The sequence below is a fragment of the Orbicella franksi genome, chromosome 11 (genome assembly GCF_964199315.1).
Source record: "Orbicella franksi chromosome 11, jaOrbFran1.1, whole genome shotgun sequence".
In the NCBI taxonomy this organism is placed as follows: Eukaryota; Metazoa; Cnidaria; class Anthozoa; order Scleractinia; family Merulinidae; genus Orbicella; species Orbicella franksi.
In genome coordinates, this window is record NC_138155.1 from 11,057,215 (window position 1) to 11,080,284 (window position 23,070).

The window sequence follows — 23,070 nt, forward strand, 5'->3', positions numbered from 1 at the left end:
TTCATTCGGAGAGAGATTGGAACGACACTCGTGATTGCATGGATGCATCCGCTGAACAATCGTGGCTTCACACAGCCTTGCTTCAAATAAATTTGTTGAAATAAATCCCTAAATTTCAAGTCTGTAGTGGCCGTGTGGGCTGAAATATTTCGTTGCATGCCCTGCAATGGCTCAGCATCGTACATACAGAGACGAGTGCTCTTTTATTGAGCGCTTAGACGAGAATGCCTTTCTTATCAAGAAGGGCTTTGTTCCAAACATGAAGGTAAGTCAATTTTTAAGTTCTGTAAAGCTCGATCCAGGTGCCTTCAATTCCCAGCAAAACCATTAATTATAACAAGCACTGTATGAAGTGTAAGACATATACATGTGTTATGCCTACAGTGTGCTTCAGGTGTTTTATATTCGTCCCAATTTTGTTTTGTGGAAGATTGAAGTGAAATTTTTAATTTATCAACTAGGAATGAGCTCGAGGCCCAAAAATTAAAATTCTTTGTTCGCTTCCCCCCTCCCCTCCCTTCCCTTTACCTTCTTTCCCTCCCTCCCTTTCCATTATGGATTTTGTGGTCCAGCTGTGTTTGTCTTTGAATTTACTATGGAAACGTAACATTTTTTTTTCACTGCTTTTATTGTTTTGCCACAGAGCAGCGGCAATTTTTAGAACACTTCCTTGTGCTACAAATATTTAAAGATAAAAAGTGAACATACAACTGTAATAAAATAATGATAACATAAAAGTTGTTTGAGTGGCAACAGTTTTATAGTCTTGAAATGACAATTCAGCCTACACACCATATTTGTGTTCAAGTGTGAAGTTTTAGAATTATGTTACTAAAAATAACTTAACTGTAGTTAATTAACAGTTATATTCTATGCTTTAGGCTTAACGTCATGGGGTAATGTGAAGCATGTAGGAAGTTTGGGGAACAGGAAAGAAAGTGTTAATAGTTGCTTGAGATGTAGCCAGGAGCAACTCTAGCTTCTTGAGTGCTCTCTAAACTTCCAAAGGGCATTATCACTTGATGATGCACAGTTAAAAGCATGAATCATTAATTAGTTTTATAACATGGAAAATGAAGTTAACTTTGCTAATGCCATGAGCTTGTATCATTCCCATGCCAGAACCACTGTAATGTAATGTGACACCATCATTTAACATTAAAACAACTGTAAAACAAGTTTGGTTAGGCCATCCCCTTTTTTTTCTCTGTTTAGCGTCGTCCGACCAACCCAGATTTTTGCGTTTTCAAAAAAAAAAAAAAGTTATACAGAAGGCAATGAAGGCAATGGCACATTTATTGTCACTTTAATCTGAAACATAAGCAACTTTTTGCCTTACGTATACAGATTTTTAGTTTTTCCCTGTTCTCGTTTGATTTTAACAACGACGTCGACTTTTTCCTTCCTCCATTGCCGCGATGTTGACTTTGTAACCACACCTTGTTGTTTCCAGGCTCCACGGATATTATGCTGAGGTACCGGGCCTCGTAGCTCCAGACTCCTTTTCCAATTTTAATTTTGTTTTTTTTTCCTTTCCCAACCGACCGACCCAAAATCAGAAAATGCATTCGACAATAAAAGAAAAAAAAAAGGGGGATGGCCTTACAAGTACTTTAGTTTATTGGCAGAACTAAGTAGGGGGTGGAGGGAGGTGCTACAGCATATCTTCAAATTACTATTATATCCCCCAAAGTACCCCCTGAAATCCTTACCTGAGGATAGAATTAACATGAAGGCTGTATTTTGGCTGGGTATTATGGTTTTAATGCAAACATCTTGTTCACATTTCAAGCAATCAAAAATCTCTCTGCTGATCCCACATATCTACATTTTGGACTGTTTGGTTATTTTTTGGGGGATTTTTGGGTATATTTGAGGATAAATAGTTTTTCTCAAAGGATAAGTAAAATTTCTGGAAATAGGAAATTTTGAAGATTTGACATTGTTTTAAAAATCATTAGAATTAGAAGTTAAAAATTGGTAGATTTACACCAAACAGTTTTCCACCAACCTGGGGTGCCCTTTCAAGGGCGTTCATCTGTCTGGTGATGTTCCAAAACGTTTTTCCTTTTACATGTAATCTCTCTTTAAACTTCCTAAAACTTCACTTAGATTTATATTAACCCCCTGCCCCTACATTTGTAAATAAAGCCATGCAAAAAATGCAAAAACAACAACAGCAAGAAATAGAAAAACAAACAAACAATACTTGTCAAATTTTCTTGCCCACAAAAATCCTAGAATTGAAAATTTCCAATGCACAAAAGAATTATCAATAATGATCCTAATCACTTGAAATCTGAATCCCCTGGGTACTAGCCATCTTGCAATTCATGCTTAATAAATTCTGTGTGTAATTGTTTCAAAATGTTATGGTATTATATTTCTTACTAGACTAGAAAGTATAGTTTAATTGGCCCTGTCTTTATTGGAATCGCAAGTTTCCCTGGGAACCCATGAATTCTTAGGATTTGAAATTACACTTGACAATCCTTTATATTACCTTTAGTTAGCTATAATTAATAAAGTTATAAAAATAAATATTTACTGTCAGTGATTATTGCTATTGTTCACTCAATGTTAAGTCATTTTTTTCCCAAAGGCTGAGGGTATCTTTTATATCAACGATTCACTTGAAAAGCTGATGTTCGATGAATTAAAACACTGGGCTGGAACCCAAGGTACTTAAAATGTTGCTCTCACTAATAATAATATTTATTTTTAATGATAATAATAAAGCAGCTCTAAAAGTAATCAATTTACATTCAAGAATACATTGATTATGGCATGATTTATTATGCATGACATAAATGTAATAATAACATTGGTTCACTCAACAAAGTTTTACAGTCTTTAGAAAGATAGAAACACATTACATGTTTTCTATTTCTTAAGTATAGATTGCATTGTCTTGTTGTTCATTGCCCTGGGCCAGGCTCTCAAATGTAAAGTCAAGCCCACACCCTGGCCAGACTTAGTAGCCTACTTGGGTAATAATTGTTTTAAATTTAGTAACTTTGTATATACCTCATTTCTTCTCAAGGTATTGGAGGATTTCTTCCTGGTGTGAAACAGATTGCAAATGTGGCAGCTTTACCTGGCATTGTTGGTGTAAGAATATATTTATTTTATATTATTTCTTAAACCAGGAACAGTTGATACTACAGCTACCCCTGTTGTTAAAAACCATGGAAGAACTGGATTTGTGTAATAATAGCTGTACCATTCAAATGCCACTCAATTCTTCTGTCCATTGTCCATCACAAACATTTCAAACAAGGTTTTAATCATTCAAAAATACCCTAGGTGTATTGACCGGACACCTTTGAGAAATACTCTGACTAATAAAATGTAGATTCGCCGAAACCTACTAACTAAAAGTGGAGCTCTAAATAAATTTATAAAGTACTAATTAAAAAATCATTTACTATGCTTGTACTCTCTTGAGTCCAACCTATCTTACTCCTTTAGTCTAATCATTTACTTGAAACAATAACCTTTTGAAAACAAATTCACCAAGAAACATTTTGCCAAACAAAATAAACGGTGAAAGTAAAACAATACATGTACATGCATGTAAATGACCACGTACAAGTGTCAAATAGAAAATCCTGTTTGCTTTTCATAAAGCATAAAATTCTCACCAAAAGGTGGCCTGAATGAAGGAAATGTCAAGGAAACTTCGGATAACGTTGATTATCATTATTCAAAATAGCCAAGAAATACATTTAGAAGCAGATTAAGGTTGAAATCTTCAAAGACATGCATACAGCTGTACCATGAATCAACAGTCTTTTAATTGTTCAACTTTTAGAGATCAGTTGGATTACCTGATGTCCATTCAGGTTATGGTTTTGCCATTGGTAAGTTATTATTAATAATAATTAGGGTTTGTGGTCAGTTATTTATTCAGACAGCCCATTTAGTGGTGGCACAACTGTACAATGAATAGTTCATTCCTTTGCACCAAGTCAGCTACACTCTTTTGCGACTTTTACATACGTAATTAGGCCTAGCTAAAATCAATCCAAGGGACAAGTAAAGCAGAAAGATCAGAGATTGAGCGGGGGGGGGGGGGGGGTGTAGGGGGAGACTAACATTCTTCTGAAGTTTAATATATCATCTACTTTGGTAAGAAAATAAAATAATAAAAAAAGATAAGTAAATAAATATTTGACAAGGGCAAGATTCTCACTAACACCAGTTTCATAAATTCAGATATGTGCAAGATTGTACCTGTAGTCATGTGCGATGCACAAGTTACGTGTCAGCAGCTTTTTGACAAAATCTCTGTTGTTTGTTGTACAGGTAATATGGCAGCTTTTGACATGTCACTTCCTGAGGCAGTGGTGTCTCCAGGTACGACATAAATTAATTATAGTTTTAAGTCTTACATGGTAAAAGGAAAACTGCATACAAGCCAAGTGGCCCATCAGGTCTGTGCTTATTTCTGGTTTCAGTAACATGAAGCAACTAGGAGCATTTCCACTCCTCCCTGGATGGGTCTCTCGCAGAGTTACCCCCCTAGCATTTAATTTGCTGTTACCCATTTATACACCTGGGTGGAGAGAGGCACTTTGAGAGTAAAATGTCTTGCCCAAGACACAACACAATGTCCCTGGCCAGGGCTTGAACCTGGACCCGAACCCGAACTGGGTGAGCACACTAACTGTGAGGACATCACACCTCCGAGTCTTACATGAGTAATTATTTTATTCTGTAGGGAATCAGGGATCTTACTAACCCGTCAGTCTATAAATATAACTAGACCCTTTTCTCACTGGATAACATCTTATCTCTAACATCTTCAACATCTAACCTTTGACATCTTGCAGAAGAAAAATTGATCTAGTGGCACTTTGGGGAGGGTTCGAACCCGGAACTTTCAGGTTATAAAACCAGCACCCTAAACCACTGAATGATTCAGTGATGGACTACCTCCTCATGCAAATCAGTTTAAGTAGAAAAAACTATTTGTTTAACTCTTGTTAGGTGGTGTTGGTTTTGATATCAACTGTGGTGTTAGGCTGCTAAGGACAAACCTTGAAGAGAAAGATGTGCAGCCAGTTAAAGAGCAGCTAGCTCAGGTAAGTGTGCACCTGTCAACCTTCACTCCTTAGGTGCGAGTCTTGCATGTTTAGGTCAAAAACTTTGGCCTCTTCCATACTGACGCCTATGAAACCAAATCTCAAGCCCAGCTGCAAAATTTGAGCTGTTACAGTTACATGTAATATTAACTCAACTGACACACTTTTGAAAAATGTATTTGTTAGCTCTGACCAATGCAAGAAAAAGAAATATTAAGTCCATGTAAATGACAGCGAGCTTTGTCTAACTCTTTAATTTTCAAGGAATAGGTCTCTGTATGCTGAAATACAACCATGTACATGGGACTGGGTTTAGGTTTGAAATGCCTTTGGAAATCTTCAGAATGTCCCCAAGTATGAAAGTACTATTTGATTAATGACTATTGTCCAGATTTCTCAGGATAATTTCATGGGTGACAAATTACGACTCCTTAATTTTAGTGGGAAATTTCAGTGTTAATCTATAATACATGTATTATAGAATTGCCATCGCAACATTTGGCGCGAAATTTGTCGACACTAAAACAAGTCAAAAACCCATGATTGTAAGTGTTATTTGTCACACATGATATTAAAAATGTAATCAAATGGTATTGTGTGGAAAATTTGGTTCATGAATAATTCCTTCATTCAGGTCATAATATAATAAGCCCTCCATAAAAAGACGTATTAAAAAGTAAGTGCTTAATTTAAGACCTTGGTAAGGTACACTAATGGTGGAGTGGGGAGCATTTTGTGGAGAACAGTACATGTAGATGTTTTCAATTCTACTTTTAATAGACTGTCAGTAGAAATAGAAACTTCTTTATACTCTGCATACACTATACTTGAATTTTTTTTTCTCATTTGTGGGTCAGTTTGTTACTGTATGCCTATATGTACATGTAGCAGCCATAGTAATGGTGGTTGAAAGATATCTCTTTCTCTTAATAAGGGTACATACTACAATTTCTAGCTTTTTACTTTTTTGTTATAATTGCAGTCACTTTTTGATCACATTCCTGTTGGTGTTGGCTCCAAAGGTGTCATTCCTATGGGAGCAAAGTAAGATTGAAACTACTGCTGTTATATCCTGTAATATTTAGGGTGGCTAAAAACAGTTTCGTACTTTTTCCAAGACTTTGATGAGTTTCTTTTCCAAGATTTTGATGAGTGCTTCTAACCACTCTTTGTCAGTTGATGTCACAATCATGGTATCAAAAAACTGCCCAATCATTGGTGAACACATTTGTCTCGTTTTCGTGACATAACAGGCTACCATAGCTACATGTACAGTGTGACCTGCTAAAAATACCCTAAATCTTGTCGTTAAGTACTTACATGTATATTTCATCAACGGCACAGTGAAACCAATTTATTATTATCAAATTTTACAGTGATAACACTCGAACCGTGAACACGGGATAATTTTTTGAACATTCCTTTTAGTGACCATAGAGTGCGGGCTCTTCCTTCTAGCAAGAGTATTTAGTGTGTTTACATTTTAGAAAATGCTAACGTTGCACATTATATGAAGAGGCTTTATTCTATGGTCATAAAAAATGTACGAAAATATGTCAAGTGTTCATGGTTCGAGTGTCCTTACTGCAATAAGCAGGATAATATGCAACTTTTGGCAAAGTTTTAAGAACATTCTGTACATGGGGTTCAGACCAGAGAGGGTCTTTCCAGAAAACGTATATTTTTTTTCTCAACGCTAATAAAAACCTCGCACTAAGTTAGCCACTCACCGAAGTTTCAGCCTCTAAAGTGCAGGTTTTCCATATGAAATTTGTCTCCAAAGAAGTCCAAAATTCGACATCTTTGCTGCTATTTTGAACAGTACTCAGCAGCCAGGCGGCGTTTTCGTGACGTCATTCCGTCCACTTGAGTTTGTCCGAATGGCTTCCTACACGCCTTTTAACTATCACTGTGGGTTATGGCTGCTCTTGAGCCTTATTATTTTGGGTCAAACATGCTCCAGTTTCCGAAAATGATAGCAGTGAAGATAGTTAAGTGGGTAATCGCTTGGAAAAAATGCATTTTGGTGACCTTGTGAAGGATGCAAAGTCAGTTGCCAGTTTTTGTCGTTCCCGCCAATTTTGAGTCGGACGGAATGACGTCACATAAACACGACCTGGCTGCCAACTTCAGTTTCAAAATGGCGGCCACCTTCAGGTATGCCTTCACTATGCTATGGTGAAGACAAAAAAGTGAGCCTTTTGGAGTGACCTTCTTTAAATGAGCCAGTCCTTTTGTATGCAACCACTGTTACAAGCAACCAAACTTGTCTCATGATGTTGATTTTTTTTTTTTTTAACTTACAAGTCAAACCTCTTGAGTGGACCAGATCGGAACAACTATACATACATGTTCATGTAGCTCTTTTTTTTTGTTCAGAGATTTGGAGGAAGCTCTTTCAATGGGAATGGATTGGTCCCTTAGAGAAGGTATTTTAATGTATTATATATTACATACACTGGAACCTTTTTAATATCTTGACAACAAAGGAGCAGACATGAATAAGGGGGAAGGGGGGGGGGGGGCGGGGAATGCATGAATGTTACGCCTTTCAATAACACAGAAACTCTGAAGTTCAAAACCTAATTAACGATCATATAGTTTTTGGCTGCCATCAAGTATACTTACTACGACAAGCAAAGAGCATTAAACTGTAAAAAAGGAAACAAACAAATGGATCGAAATCTGCCAATCACAACCCACATATGCGACCCACAGTGTTTTCAACCAGCTGAGGTTAACTTCTGTTTCCCGAGAGGTCCGTACCCCTTAGGTGACTGACGGCAGCGAAAAGCAAAACCGTTGACTGAGCATCAAGTCTTTACCTAGTCACCCAGACATTGCGGAATATTTTGTTTGAGGTTACGCATGGGCTGAAGACAAGGAGCACTGTGAAGAGTATGGCCGGATGTTACAAGCTGACCCTGATAAAGTTAGCCCTAGAGCTAAGAAAAGAGGCTTACCGCAGGTATGTGAACCTCCCTCATAGAAATGCAAAGTACTGTTTTCATTTGTTAGTACTTCTGCTATGAAAGAGATGGATTTCAGAGAGATTTTCGACATATTCTTTGCAATAGATGCTCATGAGGGAAAAAGTAACTTAGTTCCTACTGTACATGTAGGATGAGCTTGGGAAAATACCTACATACATAAAATGCAATTTATGACATATTTTTTTGATAATAGATTCCCTGGATTAGGCCTCATTCAGGGGCAACCAAAGGATCGTTTCGGTAATGTTCAGAAGGTTTTAAATCCTAGCCTCTCCGATTTTGATAAGAGAATTTTCACCTCGAACGTTCGTGATATGAGAAATCTAATACCTGTCGCTTTCGTATCGATAAAAATGTCGTTCTGGCTGCCGAATTTAGCGCAGCTTAAATTAACCAACAGAGCTCTAAAGGCAGTCCAGATAGCTTAAAACAGCTTTTTAAAAGATTCAAGAGAAAGCCGTCGTTGGGCGCCCCTATTGATTATGTAGAGCATTTTATTTTATTTTATTTGTATTTTTTTTTTTAAATTTGCAAAACACGTAATTACATACATTACTTATAATGTAGGTCTCCTACTCCAGAGACATTACAAAACTCAACTTACTATAGCTGAACAGTACTTACATCATTTACAATGCGGGTTACTAAGACACTGGCAATACAATAATCTACTTACAATTGAATACTGGCATTACTTGCAGAACATACAATGACTTACAATACTGGAACCCCGCCTTACGGCCACCTCGTTAATAGGGCCACCCCGTTATGACGGCCACTTTCTTCTGGCCGGAACAAAAGCGAAGTCAAATACATGCACTACTTCCAGAACATACAGTTACTTACAATACGTTATACGAAGTACTTATATTACTCACAGTACTGTACAGTACTCCAGGTGCAGTAGAATTATAATTGTATCGCATTTTAATTTAATTACTTTACATTCAATTGTTCTTTTTTTATATATATAACTGTTTAGCTTGGTACTCTTGGAGCTGGAAATCACTATGCAGAAATTCAAATTGTAGATGAAATATATAACACATATGCTGCAAAGAAGATGGGAGTTGATCATCGGGGTCAGGTAATCAAGGATTTGTTTTATTAACACTGAGAAAGAACTGGTTAAGATAACGAGGCGGTGCACTGTCAGTGATCAAGAAAGAGTTTCACCTTACGTTATCAATACACTGCTTAGAAAACAGGTGAGGAGAATCAAGGAAAATCATCGAGTGGGAATTCGTGTGGTGTTGATGTACGTCAGTAACTCACAGCTACTGTTGTAGTGTATCGCTGAAATTGTTACCAACAAGTATAAGTGAGTTTTACGTTGAGCTGAAAGATTTTCATAACAGCCCCCACGGTTTATGTCACTGTCAAGTCCCTTGTTTGAGTTGAACTTTTTAGTTTTTCGATAGGTCAATAGAAAATCCGAACTTGTTAGAAAAAATGTCGGTAATGTGAACATCGTCGACATAAAGACATTAAAGACATAAAGACATAAAGACATAAAGACTTGAAGGCATGAAGGCATGAAGGCATGAAGACAAAATGACAGAAAGACAGACAGACAGACAGACAGACAGACAGACAATTTATTTCAACACGGTATCTCTTCAATAACGACATAACGTCTTTCTTATGTGGTTATGTCGCCAGTGTGAACAAGGTTTGGATTACCCTTCATCCCCTCTTGGAATAAGTAACAGTTTGTGTATTCAACAGGTTTGTGTGATGATCCACAGTGGCAGTAGAGGCCTTGGACATCAAGTAGCTACCGGTTAGTTAGTGAACAATAAAATGTGTATCAAAGTGGTCGTGATGTAACGTATGTTCGCAAAGCTAGTAAGATTTCAAGAGGGTTTTTATCCATACGGGAGACAAAAACCCTGAGTTAAGCCATTAGAGAGTTTAAAGGAACCACGTCGCGGTTTGCGCATCTTGAAAAGTTTGGCCTAAATTTCTAAAGGTCGTCGTTTGTAATCCGTGTTAATCTTGTCCATCCTTAGTCATCTTTGTTCCTTTATGGGTTATTCTTAGCTCTTTGGTGTATTTCCATCGTGGTAAACTCCTATTTTCAGGTTTCCTTCAGTTTAAAGCTAATTTTGTACGTGGCGAAAGTAACTCAAAAGTAACTCAAAATGCCGTGACTGAGCTTCTTTAAAGCATCGACTGCCACGAGAGTTTGCAGAGGACAACAGTTAGCACTCGAACAAGCTTTTCCTTAAATTGGAAGCCAAAGTTATCGATAACCTTTGAAGATCTTGCTCAAAATTGAAATAATATCGATAACTTTTCAATTTTAAGCTAGAACTTGGTAACCTATAAAGGGTCCTCGACCTGTAATCTTTGGGTCTGTTCCAAGCCTATCGTTGTTTATTTGGTGCTGACAGCTTCTAAGTTCTTTTCGTTGTTTTGCAGATGCCCTGGTTGCAATGGAGAAAGCAATGAAAAGAGACAAAATTGACGTTAATGACAGACAGGTCTGTTTTAAAACATCCATGTTGTTTCAATTTGATACTTTTCCTCTACAGTAAATGTTTGATAACTTTCATGGACTGGAAATCCAATTGAGTTTGTTTGTAGGGCATTCGGAATTTTCTCGCCATTGCATGACGCGCAGCCGTCAGCTCAGCAGCGATTGGATGATTTAATTTGAAATACCGCGTTGATTGGCCAAAATTTTGTTGCATGCTCGTAACTTTCGTTTTCGTTACTTATCGTTTTCTACGCGCTATTGTTTCATTTACTATGGTCGGCAATGAAATAAACGAACGATGTGATGAATAAAACAATAACCCCTTTATTTCGTCGAATTACAGCTCGCTTGTGCAAGAATCCACTCACAAGAAGGAGAAGATTATTTGAAAGGCATGGCTGCCGCGGCGAATTATGCCTGGGTGAACCGCTCAACTATGACGTTCCTGACAAGACAAGCTTTTGGAAAAGTGTTCAAGAGCACTCCAGATGATTTGGACATGCACGTGATTTATGACGTGTCACATAACATAGCCAAGATCGAGGAACATGTATCCCTCTTGCACTTGTTAAGGTTAATTAGGGTGTGTTCAAACGGGCAAATGACAAACTTTGATGAAACAAACAAACAAAATAACCTAAGGACAATGTGGAGAATACTCTGCCAACGCAGATAAATTTATGCCTTGTGTTTATAGGACCTACGTCACAATTTGTTCATCTTGAAAACTTTAACCTAAATTTTTCAAGTTCGTTGTAATCCGTGTCAGTCTTCTCCATCCTTAACAATCGTTGTCCCTGGATGGTTCATTATTTTCCCTTAGGTGTATTTCCATCTTAGTAAACTGTTATTTTCAAGTTTCCTTCTGAAATGAGAAAGCTGAGAAATTTCCAGAGCCTCTACTTGTAAATAATGGATTCACAGAAATAAGGAACGCGACAATGATGATTATTTGTTAAGTTTATCTTCAGTGGACATTACACATCCCTGTTGGCTGTTGCACTAGAACAGCTTTTGTGACAATTTCAGTCATATCCTTAACTCGCGCATAAGATGTTAGACGGGGAACAGAAGACCCTCCTTGTGCACAGAAAGGGATCAACCCGCGCATTTCCACCACATCATCCACTTATTCCGGTAGATTACCAGGTCAGCGACAGCAACAATAACGAATGATCTTACTCTCGAGTAGCGTTTAGGCATAAGAATTTTATACCGTACCTCTGAAGCTGTACGAGAAGTCGCTAAGTTTTGTTAGATCACTCAAATTCAGGAGGGCAGCAGGCGATTGACGGATCCAAAACAAACAACTGTATCAGGAATTTTGTGTTCAATTTCCTCCACCAATGTTATTATTACTGGTTTATGAAAGATAAAGTTAATGGTTAATTTTTCTTGTTTTCGTTCTAGACTTTGAAGTGTTGGTTTTTTTTTATGTTTTTAGTTGACTGGTCAGCCTGTACTTATCGGTGGAACCATGGGAACCTGTAGGTAAGTTGTGACGAAGTGAGCAAGCTGCTGCAATTGCTTCTGCTCCTGTTGTCACCTGCGCCGTCGCCTCTTGTTTCTTCTTTCCCTTCTGTTTTTGCTCCTTCTCCTCCTTCTCCAGCCATCGTGCTGTCTTGATCACCAAAACTCTCTTACTGAAAGAAGAGGAAAGATAAATGGCAAGCTAGGGAACTTGCTCGGCTTCTCTGTCGTGATTTTCATTGTACTACCGGTTTTTCGTTTTTCAGTTATGTTCTGACAGGCACAGAAAAAGGAATGAAACAGACCTTTGGTACGACTTGCCACGGGGCGGTAAGTGATTTCCTTAATATTGAAACCCGCTGAAGTGGCAAGAAAAGTCTTTCTTTAGTAAAGAAGTTGTCACCTCTTCCTACATATACACCTCAACAAAGAGGGGGACTTTTATTCCTTGACTAACATAAAGGTTTTGAAAAGACTATTGTGCGAACCGTTACGTTTAAAAGACACTTGTAAAAAGTGCATCGATGGTATTTATTCAAAATTTTACCGCTTGCGCGGTTTATTTTCAAGGGAGTCGTAAGCGGCTGTTTTCCTGTAAAATAGCAACAGTATTCATTGTTAGCTATATATAATTGACGGCTTGTTTGTAGAGCGTTATTTTCTGTGTTCTTGTAGGGAAGAGCATTGTCCAGAGCAAAGTCACGGTAAGCACTTGACAATGTGACAGATGTTTATGTAATCATTGTACCATTTGTAGTAGACTTGCAAAGGAGAAGAGCTTCTTATTTCCCCATTTAGTGTAATTTGTCGCTACAACTTCACATGGTTCAGGCAACCGCAAACAACTGAACCACAGTTGACAAAAATAAAGCTATGAAGCTGATCTCTTCATACAATACTTGAGATACAATCTTGCCCACCAGAGCTATTTAAGTGTTGGTATGTCTACTAGACTTAAGTAGATCTGCAAAGTTTCCATTCAGTTTTCTTTGGATTCTTATCATTGGCTATATTTTGTATTCAGGCGTAATCTTGACTATCAAGAGGTGCTTGATGCTCTTAAGTCAAAGGGAATTTCAATCAGAGTGGCTTCCCCCAAATTGGTCATGGAAGAGGTAAATACGTTTGTTTGTTTGTTTGTTTGTTTGTTTGTTTGTTTGTTTGGTTTTTTTTTTTTTTTTTCATTAAGGGAAGTGCGGTTCTCTGTTAAGAAACGTTCCATGTGCAAAAATGTCTTCACACTCTCTGGCATTTTAGATCGACCTCTCCTGTTGTGTTTTCCTTTTAGTACTCTCCCCTTTTCAGGATACCATCCTGTTATCCACCATCTCCCCCCTCCCCCCCCCCCCCCCCCATATACCGTATGTATAGATCCCTCCTCAAAACGCTAGTTAAATTCATGATAAATCATCAAGTTTAAGCAAAGGGAATCATAACCGTGGCGGTGTTTGAATATCTGATCTTGATCAGCAGAGATTTTTGTATTTTACTTCTCAATTTTAGTTTTGGTTGAAAAGATATATCAGCCACTCGAGGCAGTTTTTCGCAACTTTTCCAAACACCTGTTGTGCAGAAGAAAATGTGGTAAAACATGGTTTCTCGTGGTTTATATATTACTTCAAACTCGCTGCAAAAATGAGGCCGTGGTTTATACGGTTAAACGGCGATCTGATTCCCTATGATTTTGTCTTTAAATCACCAGGGCCTTGCCTAGCAAACATGCTAATTTGTGGTAATTTTTCATACCTTTCTTTTAGGCTCCAGAATCATATAAAAACGTCACCGATGTAGTTAATACCTGTGAGTCCTGGTTCTTTTTTCTTTATATATTTTTCTTTTTTTATTTTTTCTGGTTCGATGAAACAACTATGATATTGTTTTCATTGTAAATTAATTTTTAATTTTATGTCCATGCTGTCTCAAAGACGTTTTGCACTTTGTGTATGCCGAAGGATGCAGTCACGCCTGTATAGAGTACTTGTCATGAACTTCTACCCTCAATTAGTTCAAACCAGTGTGACTTTTTGGACGGTGTAAACTAATCGATAACACTAACAGACACACGGCTTTATGAAACTCTCTCATTCCCTCGTGCGCAGCAACTTGAACCTTAAAAACTGTTGTCTTGTCCTTGCGTTATAGAGGTTCCTTTCCGGTTCGAAGGACCAAGTTGATGCGAGAAAGATGTCTTCTTGTAGTTTTACACAAAACAGATGTATTATCATTTTTAGTCACTTTTAAACCTTTGTTGTTGCTAGATAACAACTTTTGTTTTTGTTTTTGTTTAGGTCATGATGCAGGAATCAGTCAAAAAGCGATTAAACTAAGACCAATCGCTGTTATCAAAGGATGAAACCACGAAACTGGTAGTAAATTAGTAGAGACTGCCCAACTTATTCCATAAAACCAAGGGAGAACATCCGAACTGCCTTTGTGTCCTATGCAGCTGCAATCTCGTTTCCAGAGGCCGCGATTCTTTTGGTCAGCACCAAGAAAACTGACCTGGGAGAAATCGGAATGTGAGCCAGCATGAGTCACAGCGGCTACTTTCTCTACGCGTGTTGAGAAACCGTTATTGAACTTGAACGCAGGCGCATTTTCAAACCGGAATCAGGATTTCTGGTTTCGGTTTTTGATTTCGTTCAGAGCGTCTCGCGTTTGGTCACCCTGACGGAAAACGCGCGGGATCTGGGGACGAGATCGATGCAGCTATTATTTTGGCGTCACGCAGTTTTCAACGAAAAGTGTGGCTTGATATCGGCGAAGGACACTACATCTCTGCGCGCTTTTAACAGAGTTCCCCTGTTATGTCAAACCTGACAGGGAAGGGCAAAATTTACTGGTGTGGCATTCCATGTACAAAAAACATAACAAAATCATTAAGCATGAAGATATTCCTGTAGATCACTAAGAATATTAACACTGTAAGCACCAAAAGGTAATCAACATTTATTTCTTCTCATAATGTCATTAGACGATCATCCTCAAAGGAATTTTTTTCTCTAAATACTTACACAACTCATATTGGAAATTTATCAGCAATATTATAATAAATGATTTTATTGTTATGATTGATGATTGTTTCATTCTGTTTCCGAGATGACGTCAGAAGTCAGATATTTGAGTACTTCATCCCCGTTATTTGTTCTCAGATACACGTACTTCTCGAGGAGTCTATACGACACGTGAGGTCTCGTGATTATACATTCTGATAAATATATTTTCGTCTCGATGGAAGAGCTTTGCATAATATTTCTTGATATCACTGGTAATTATTCTTTTGTTATTCGCGATGACTATTATTTCTTGAGTTGAGTTAGTTGAGTCGATAACTTTATTAATACACGGTAAAAATTCTTTTTGCATAATTTAAAAGTATAGTAATCTAAGTCTGCATAACTAAACTAACTAATAATTAATACAGTATTATAAGAATAAAAACCTATTATATTACTAAAGCTCCTTTTCAAGGATGCCGTGTCTCATTCAAAGCTGTAATAACGATGTTTACCTTCAAATTCACTTAAAGAAACCGTAGATCGGAGTTCATGAGAAAGGCTGTTCTACAACTTAGCACCCCTGTAAAAAACTCGTTGGAAAAACTTCTCTGCTCTTTTTTGGAAGATGTGCAAGACTAGTGCAAGATATGTGGCTGACATTAAATTTATATTAATATTACTGTTAGTGATCTTAATATTAATTAAAAGCAATGTGATGTAAATCAGTATTGATACTGATATAAGTTTAGATATTAACACCTCAATTTATCGCTGGCTTTGTACGTGTGACAGGAAAGTTCCAAATTCAATGTTTTGTAGCCAGCTTGTATGAAGTTTGAGGTTTATGTCCAAGACCATCATGCAGACACCTGTCAGCTGTTACAGAGCATTTTCCCATTGATAGTTCATAACTGCGATTTCCCCTGGAAAGGTTTATTTCTTTTTTTACCATGGTGGAAGAAAGCGAGAAAAACGTTTCTAAAAGCACTAGCCGTGTTAACAACGACAGTGTTAGTTTGAAATGGTATGTGTTTCACACACTGCTGTTGAATTGGTACACCTCTGTGACTGGAACGAGCATAAACTCCCGAGCTGGATTTTTCACACTCGCGTTCGTTTTGCTGGAAACCGACATGCGACTTAATGAGTGTGTTATCATCCTTCGAAATACCACACGAAATCTCTTCTTGAAGTATATCAAGAGCCACGGGTTGATTGCGCTGTTGGCGTGACCGCACCAATAACACGTCAGCATGATGTAGTTAGGCAGCGAGAAGTGCAAGTTGAGATCGATGGCCAAAATCATGTGATACACGTGTGCTGGAAGCCAACAAAGTGCAAATACCACGACGATTGCGATTGACATGTGAATGATTTTGCGTTTGGTGGCGTTGGCTCGGTGTGTGGCGCGATTGTTTATGGTAACTCCCGGTGCTTTGTGCGTGCGTAGTTTTTGACAAACATGGCCGTAAAGAACGCTCATTGTAGTTAGAGGAATCACGTAACTGGCGATGACGAGATAAAGGTAAACTCCGCGTAGAGATGCTTGAAGAGGGCCGAGCCGTGAAAACTTGAATTCTATGCGCGAGTCTTTGACTCCAACGATAATTAGCCAGGGAATCATTAGGCACATTGAAGAGATCCAAATGACCGGAACCAGAACTTTCTTGTTCCTGAACCGAGGGAAATTGTGCATGGGCAGGACCATAGCGCAGAAGAAATCAAATGACACTGCCGTTAAGGAGAAGATGGACGCCGTCAGAATGACGAAGAATAAGAAATAGACTAGCTTAGCTAGGAACAAGCCAAACCCTCCATCAATCCATTTGCCGTTCATAAGAATGGACTGCATGGACTGTGGCAGCACAATTACGGTTACAAGCAGGTCGGCCACAGCCAAGTTCACGTACATAAAGCTTGTTAATCGTCTGGTTTCCAGCTTCCTGTACAGAATATATATCACCAAAACGTTTCCGACTAGGGCCAGTAAAATGATGATAGAGTGCAGGATAGCGAAAGACACCTTGACGCTAACGGAATATCCCCCTTGCTCTGATGGAGTTGCTGAAGATGCTAAAAAGGGATGTAACCAGACGTCAATGGTTCAGTGCTTATCAAGAGACCTACATGAAATTGTAATTACTGTCTAACGGAACAAGGGTTCACCCATACAGTAGGTTCACCAGTTAAATTAAAGCTACTATAGACAGAATAACAGTTATACAGTCCTACATAAAAATACTGCTCACCAACTTTGATGTGAATGGTCACACAATAGATATAAAGATTTAGCCATAGACTTAGAAGTTAGAACCAACTTGTGTAGCTTAATAAAAAGTACCACATGAAATTACTGCTCAGTAGCTTCCATTTGAAAGGTAACACAAAAGGGTATCTTTCGCAGAATCAAACGCTTGAAGCACCTGAATGGTACAGCATGATAAACAGTACCACATAACACTCCTTAATAGCTTTGATTTGAAAGGTCAAACATAGGTTTCATTCACAGATCTAAACGCTATAACCACTTTGTACTTTGTACAGCGTAATAAACAGTACCACAAGGCAGTAGTACTCAGTAGCTTCCATTGGGAAGGTTTCCCATACCGGTTACATCCGCAGACTCCAAACGCTTATAGCACCTGGTGCAGCATAATACACTAAACCACATGAAAGTTCTGCTCAGTAACTTTGATTTGAATGGTTACACACTAGTGTTTCATCCACAGAACCACCTTGCACAGCGTATTAAGGTGATTCCCTAGTAAAAGAACCCGTCATAGATTTCCGATGAAACTTGGTGTGCCGTTGTTACAGGACAAGCAGATGTTAAAAACGTAGTAAAAAGAGGGAGTCACCGTGCTTGTTTTCACGCCACAAAACGTACAAATACGGTTATTTAGGCGACTTATGGTAATCTCCGTGCGTAACAAATAAGCTCGATTATTTTTCAATGCAGCGTGGTATATCACACAGAGTTTGACTTTCTCTGATTGCTTATTTATCTACGTCCCAGAGAAAATGTCTTCAAATACCCTGCATTTTTTTATCCACTGAAGGGAAACATAATTTGGACATGCGCTGTTGGGCCCGTTATGTCTTCCTCAGTTGTATTTATTTCACTTGCCAAAAAAGTAGCCATAGATTTCTAATTTTTTTCTCAGTTATTGAGGATATTGTTCTCATTGAAATTATGAGATAAAAGGTGGGGGTCACCGTACTCGTTTAAGAGAAAAGGAGCATTTATTTAATTTCGCTATCGAGCTTAATTTCAGGGAAATCTCTTACGTTTTGTACGCGCAGGCGCTCATATGCGCGCGCTAATGACGCGAAAATCGTGCGCAGTAGGGATGCGCAATGCAATACTAAGGAATCACCTTAAACAGTACCACATGTAGTGCTCGATACCTTACATTTGAAAGGTCACACACTGGGGAATACTTCTCAACCAATCTTGATAGACCTATACATTTTGATTGTGCACGGCAGGCGAGAGGTTGTAGATTAATCTAAATTAATCTTGATCGAGAAAGAGATCAAAATGTCTCATTCGATCGTCCCTTGATTTGTACGCGATCCGAACTAGTTAATTCCGATATATCTGCTTTTTATGCCGTGCGTGCCTGAAATGTCGAGTCGCTTACCGTTTCCTGACGATTGAGTAGACATTGCCCAATATATGTTACACTGTTATTCAGCTTTTCTGCAGAGAAACACAAGAAAAAATGCGTTAGGGTTTATAAGACAAAGTGCGTTAATCTCAGAGGCTTCTGAGACAGTTCACACTAAATAAATCGCTTGTTATGTGTCATTACAACTGCAATGGTCGAGTGGTGCCTTGTGTGCCCCCTGCTAACTTAGGCTAATCTTCAAAGCTGTTCTTTGGCCAAGGGAACGAAAAAAACCAGGCCGGGTTATGAGTCACTGTCGGAAAAATGTAATGAGAGGGCGATTTTCTCTGTTCAGGCTGGAAACTAAGATTTCTGCCCGGTTTCTAAACACTGAAACCCACTTGAAATAAATAGACGATTAGTATACATGGAGACAGTTTTACCTGGGCTGAATTTCAACCCGGGCTAACGAGAAGATGAAATGAGTTTTGATTATTTAACGCCCTGTTGTGTAGAACTGTAGACAACAAGGTCTCTTGGATAAGAATGGCCTTAGGCAACCCTGAATCGGAAGCGTTGGTCCAAACATTCACGAAAGAAAAAGAGTTCGCTTTGCATTTTACCTCGACGTGACGGTTTAAGCGAACTCTTTTCATCTTCAGTCCACGAATAAATGAACTGTGTAATCCTAAAACATTTCAGGTGATAGCAGAATATAATATTTTCAACACGGCTTATCGGAAGTATTTGTAAGGTTACGGAGTCAGGCTTGATGAAGATCGTTGTGATTTAATCCGAACCATTGAAGAACATCAGTTTACTCGCGTCTGGCTCCGTTGAGCCCAATTTTGCGGTGAAAGCAAATATTCTGGAAAATACTCAAATCAACCACAACCAGACGTAACTAATCAATGATCCATTGGGTAAATGAGTAATCAACGAGTCGTCTGTAATTAGTTCAGTATTGATGATAGGAAATAGTCAGTGACTAAATATTTTTGTCAGTGCTATTTGTGGTCCACTGATTACCCATCAGTCAGGGCTGGAGAAAAGCACGTTTGCTAAACGATAAGAGGCTAAAGAGTTCTTGGTTAATCTACTTACCACTGTGAATTCTGCGATAGCTGTTCTTTTAGAGTATTCTCTACATACACTTAGTTACCTGGGAAATGCTGGCTTCGACGGAAGTCTTCCTTTCACAAGTATAGCGTTTTGAAATTCGAGGCAGCTTGGGTTAAAGGAGCTGTGTCACGATGTCGCATCTTGAAAAGTTTGTAATCCACGTCAATCATTTGCATCCTTAACCATCCTTGTTTCTTTATGGTTTATTAGTATCTCTTTGGTGTTTTTCTATCTTAGTAAAGTATTATTTTCAGGTTACCTTCAGGATAAGGTAAGGTAAGGTAAAGTCTGCATGCGAGCCAAGTGGCCCATCAGGCCGGAGCTTATCCCGGTTTCTGTAGCATGAAGCGACTAGGAGTATTTCTACTCCCCCTTGGACGGGATGCTAGTCCATCGCAGGGTTACCCCCAGCATTAAGTTCGCCGGTACCCATTTATACACCTGGGTGGAGAGAGGCACTGTGAGAGTAAAGTGTCTTGCCCAAGAACACAGCATAATGTCCCCGGCCAGGGCTCGAACCCGGACGGCTCGATCCGGAGACCAGCGCACTAACCATGAGGCCACCGCGCCTCCCACCTTCAGTATAAAGGTATATAAAATTAATTTTGTCCACGGCCAAATTAACTCAAAATGCCGTGACTGAGCCCCCGGACTGAGCCCCCGGGCTGAACTCCTTTATCGCGATGTGAAGTGTTATAGAGACCGCTATTTAACCATTTTCAGACGTGCTAATCGAAGTTAATAGTAGTAATTGAAGCATTACAAAGTGAAAACTGCTGTCATTGTTAGAAAATAATAAATTGTGTTTTACATTTTGCCCACCTTACTGGGCGCCTGACTGGTGAACCAAAGTGGAACACCAATCATATAAGTTTTGTGTATTGTGTTGTACTGTAATTTTCCAAATATTGTGTTCCCAATGACTTGGTTGTAATCAACACTGCAAAGTTGGGTTTTCCGAATTTCGAAATTCATTTCTTCTTTTTAATTCTTTTTTTTTTTTTTTTTTTTTTTTTTTTTTCAATTCTCTTCTTTATGGGAGCAAATCGATCGGGTTATTTTATACGATTATATGTATGATTCGGCCCGTAATACTGTATGCAACGATAAGTACTGATTTGATAAACTGAAGATTCATCCGATGAAACATTGATTTAACACTGGCCTTGTGAACCTGGGAGTCTAATCTAATCACACCATCTGGAAATTCTATCCACAGAATATGTTCACGTGACAGGCAGGGTTGACTTTGACCGTCATGTCACGTCCTTGAAAGAAGCTTCAGCTATTCGAGACAGTGGAGGATTCGGCTTGCGTGTTTACATCGTTGTTGCACACTTTTCAGACCGCGTAACGCTCCATGTGGAAGGTTAAGGGCAGTTTGTTACACGCAACTGATTGCAATATGGGAGTAAGTACAAACGGAGCAATTGTAACCTCCCAAATGAATCATCATCTCATGGTATGAATTGGGTGGCAACAAGAATGCAAACACCTTAGCCGAATTCGTCTATTGGGGCTAATAGCTGCACGCTGGGAATCAAGACGAACGAGGCAATGCCTTCTCGAGCTTACATTTTTTGTCATTCTTATCTACAGCAACAAAGATTCCAATACTCGGTGACGTGAAAATAAACTGAAATTGGAAGACACTCGGCGTGTTCTGTGAAGAATTCTCGAATCAGTCTGATTAGTGTTCCTATTCTTGTTTTCCATTCTAGCATACTCGGACTCATATAGTCTAATCATTGTTAAACGAAATCGTTTCTTGAGTATTAGAGATTGTTTGGCAACTTGAATCATTGCCTATATTTTTATTTTAAGTGTCTCAACCTCTGCAATCTTTGCAAATTTTGCCAGTCCCTTTCACTTCGAGTTGAAGGTAAGTTCCCAATGTAGACGACTCGCCGAAGGAAGCAATAAAATCTCACGGGTATTAGCAGCTCAGCGAAGAGACATGATTCACCCCTTTCGTCTCGCAATACATTGAAAACCGCCAAAGTTATGTTATGAAGGTGAATTGGACCAAATAGTGCGGGAGCGGATAGCAAAAGGCTTGAACTTAACAAAGGTTGTTACGTTCCGAACTTTACGACTTTATGAAAGTAGGACATCTTGCTATTTTCGCCATCGTGACTCGTCATCAAGTTACTGGCGGTGTAAAACTGTGTCATGGCATAGAATTTTGAACGAAAAGGAATAAGCTTTGTAAACCAGATGCTTAGAAGTGTCCTAAGACAAAATAGCACCAGAAATTTTACTGCTTGAGATGGGTCGTATATACCCTAATACTACATGTATGTCTATTATATCTTTCTCGCTCACCTGTTTTCAATGCAGATGACTATGTAGACATGCGGTAGAATATGCGGTTATAGCACGACGGGTTTCCTCTGTAAGGTCGTGGAATACTTATCTCAGTAACCTGCAGCTGTCAATGTTATTAGCAAAATGGCTTAGTGCGTTGAATCATAAACTTCACAGCAATAAATTATTAGCAAAATTAATGTCAATCATACTAACAAAAAACGTGCTTTCTTTTGTCCATACTGCATACACCTGTTAAATAACAACGTCCACGTTATTGTTATCCTTTTAACTTTTGGACGATTTGAGCTGAAAATTCTTTAAAAAAGTGGTTATTTTTTTGGAAAACAAGTTGGATTTTTCTGGTCAAAAGTACGCGTACAGGAAAAACTGATCTTCATGTACGCCAATCATTATTTAATCTTCAATTAAGGTTACAGTATACCTTCAGATCGGCAATTCTCTTCAAATGTGGATTTTTGGTTCAAAGTAATGGTCGAAGAGTAATCTCCAATGTTTTCGCTTGAAGCAGACACTTTAAAGAGTTACAACTCAAAGGGGATTTGTGTGATTGCCCTCAAATTTGGACAGTAGCTAGAATAACATATAAAAAACAAACACGTGCCTGCGAATTGTTTATTTCGAAATATTTTTTCTCCGAGAGCATTTTTTGTACGATCGCTTCACATTTTTTAAATCCTGTTTCGAAAATGTTCTGTAACTTTTTACTGCAATTGAATGTGGCAAAACGCAGACACGCTTTTTTAGCGCTTTTTGTCCTGAAACCGAGAAAAAATAAATAAATTGGCGAAAAACAAAATTCGCTTTGACTTGTAGCTTCCAAAAGATGATTAGGACGCTCGCATTTAGTGGCCGTGAAAAAATCGGCAGTTTATTTTATTTCAAAATTTTTGGTATGGCTTGATAGCCAGCTCTAAAGGTTTAATTTGATATAGGGGTTTAGGTATCTACAGCTTAAACCGGACGCGCTACATCGCT

The 23,070-nt window shown here is 38.5% G+C and overlaps 2 protein-coding genes across 5 annotated transcripts in view; one reads left to right on the plus strand and one right to left on the minus strand.

Annotated features, from left to right (window-relative positions):
* The first annotated feature begins 46 nt into the window (after nucleotides 1-46).
* LOC145460299 (RNA-splicing ligase RtcB homolog) lies at nucleotides 47-15,105 on the plus strand. The gene is made up of 20 exons (XM_081445057.1): nucleotides 47-265; nucleotides 2,603-2,681; nucleotides 3,044-3,111; nucleotides 3,815-3,863; nucleotides 4,309-4,359; nucleotides 4,993-5,087; nucleotides 6,070-6,131; nucleotides 7,467-7,516; nucleotides 7,949-8,055; nucleotides 9,063-9,167; nucleotides 9,809-9,863; nucleotides 10,505-10,566; nucleotides 10,906-11,112; nucleotides 11,616-11,711; nucleotides 12,007-12,053; nucleotides 12,299-12,362; nucleotides 12,708-12,736; nucleotides 13,057-13,147; nucleotides 13,790-13,832; nucleotides 14,321-15,105. Exons 1-20 carry the CDS (start codon nucleotides 167-169, stop codon nucleotides 14,383-14,385), a joined length of 1,524 nt encoding a protein of 507 aa, XP_081301183.1. The 5' UTR covers nucleotides 47-166; the 3' UTR covers nucleotides 14,386-15,105.
* A 704-nt stretch (nucleotides 15,106-15,809) lies between these two features.
* LOC145460318 (prolactin-releasing peptide receptor-like) overlaps nucleotides 15,810-23,070 on the minus strand; it is a 30,217-nt gene continuing 22,956 nt past the window's right edge. The window contains exons 2-4 of one of the 4 annotated variants that reach the window (XM_081445081.1): nucleotides 22,090-22,195; nucleotides 18,676-18,734; nucleotides 15,810-17,104 (exon numbers count right to left, since the gene is read on the minus strand). In XM_081445081.1, the coding sequence (XP_081301207.1) occupies nucleotides 16,065-17,104; nucleotides 18,676-18,700 (1,065 nt within the window). In that variant the 5' untranslated portion in view covers nucleotides 18,701-18,734; nucleotides 22,090-22,195 and the 3' untranslated portion in view covers nucleotides 15,810-16,064. Of the gene's footprint in view, nucleotides 17,105-18,675; nucleotides 22,196-23,070 lie in introns of all 4 variants that reach the window. The other 3 variants (XM_081445080.1, XM_081445079.1, XM_081445078.1) reach the window with 3 other exon arrangements.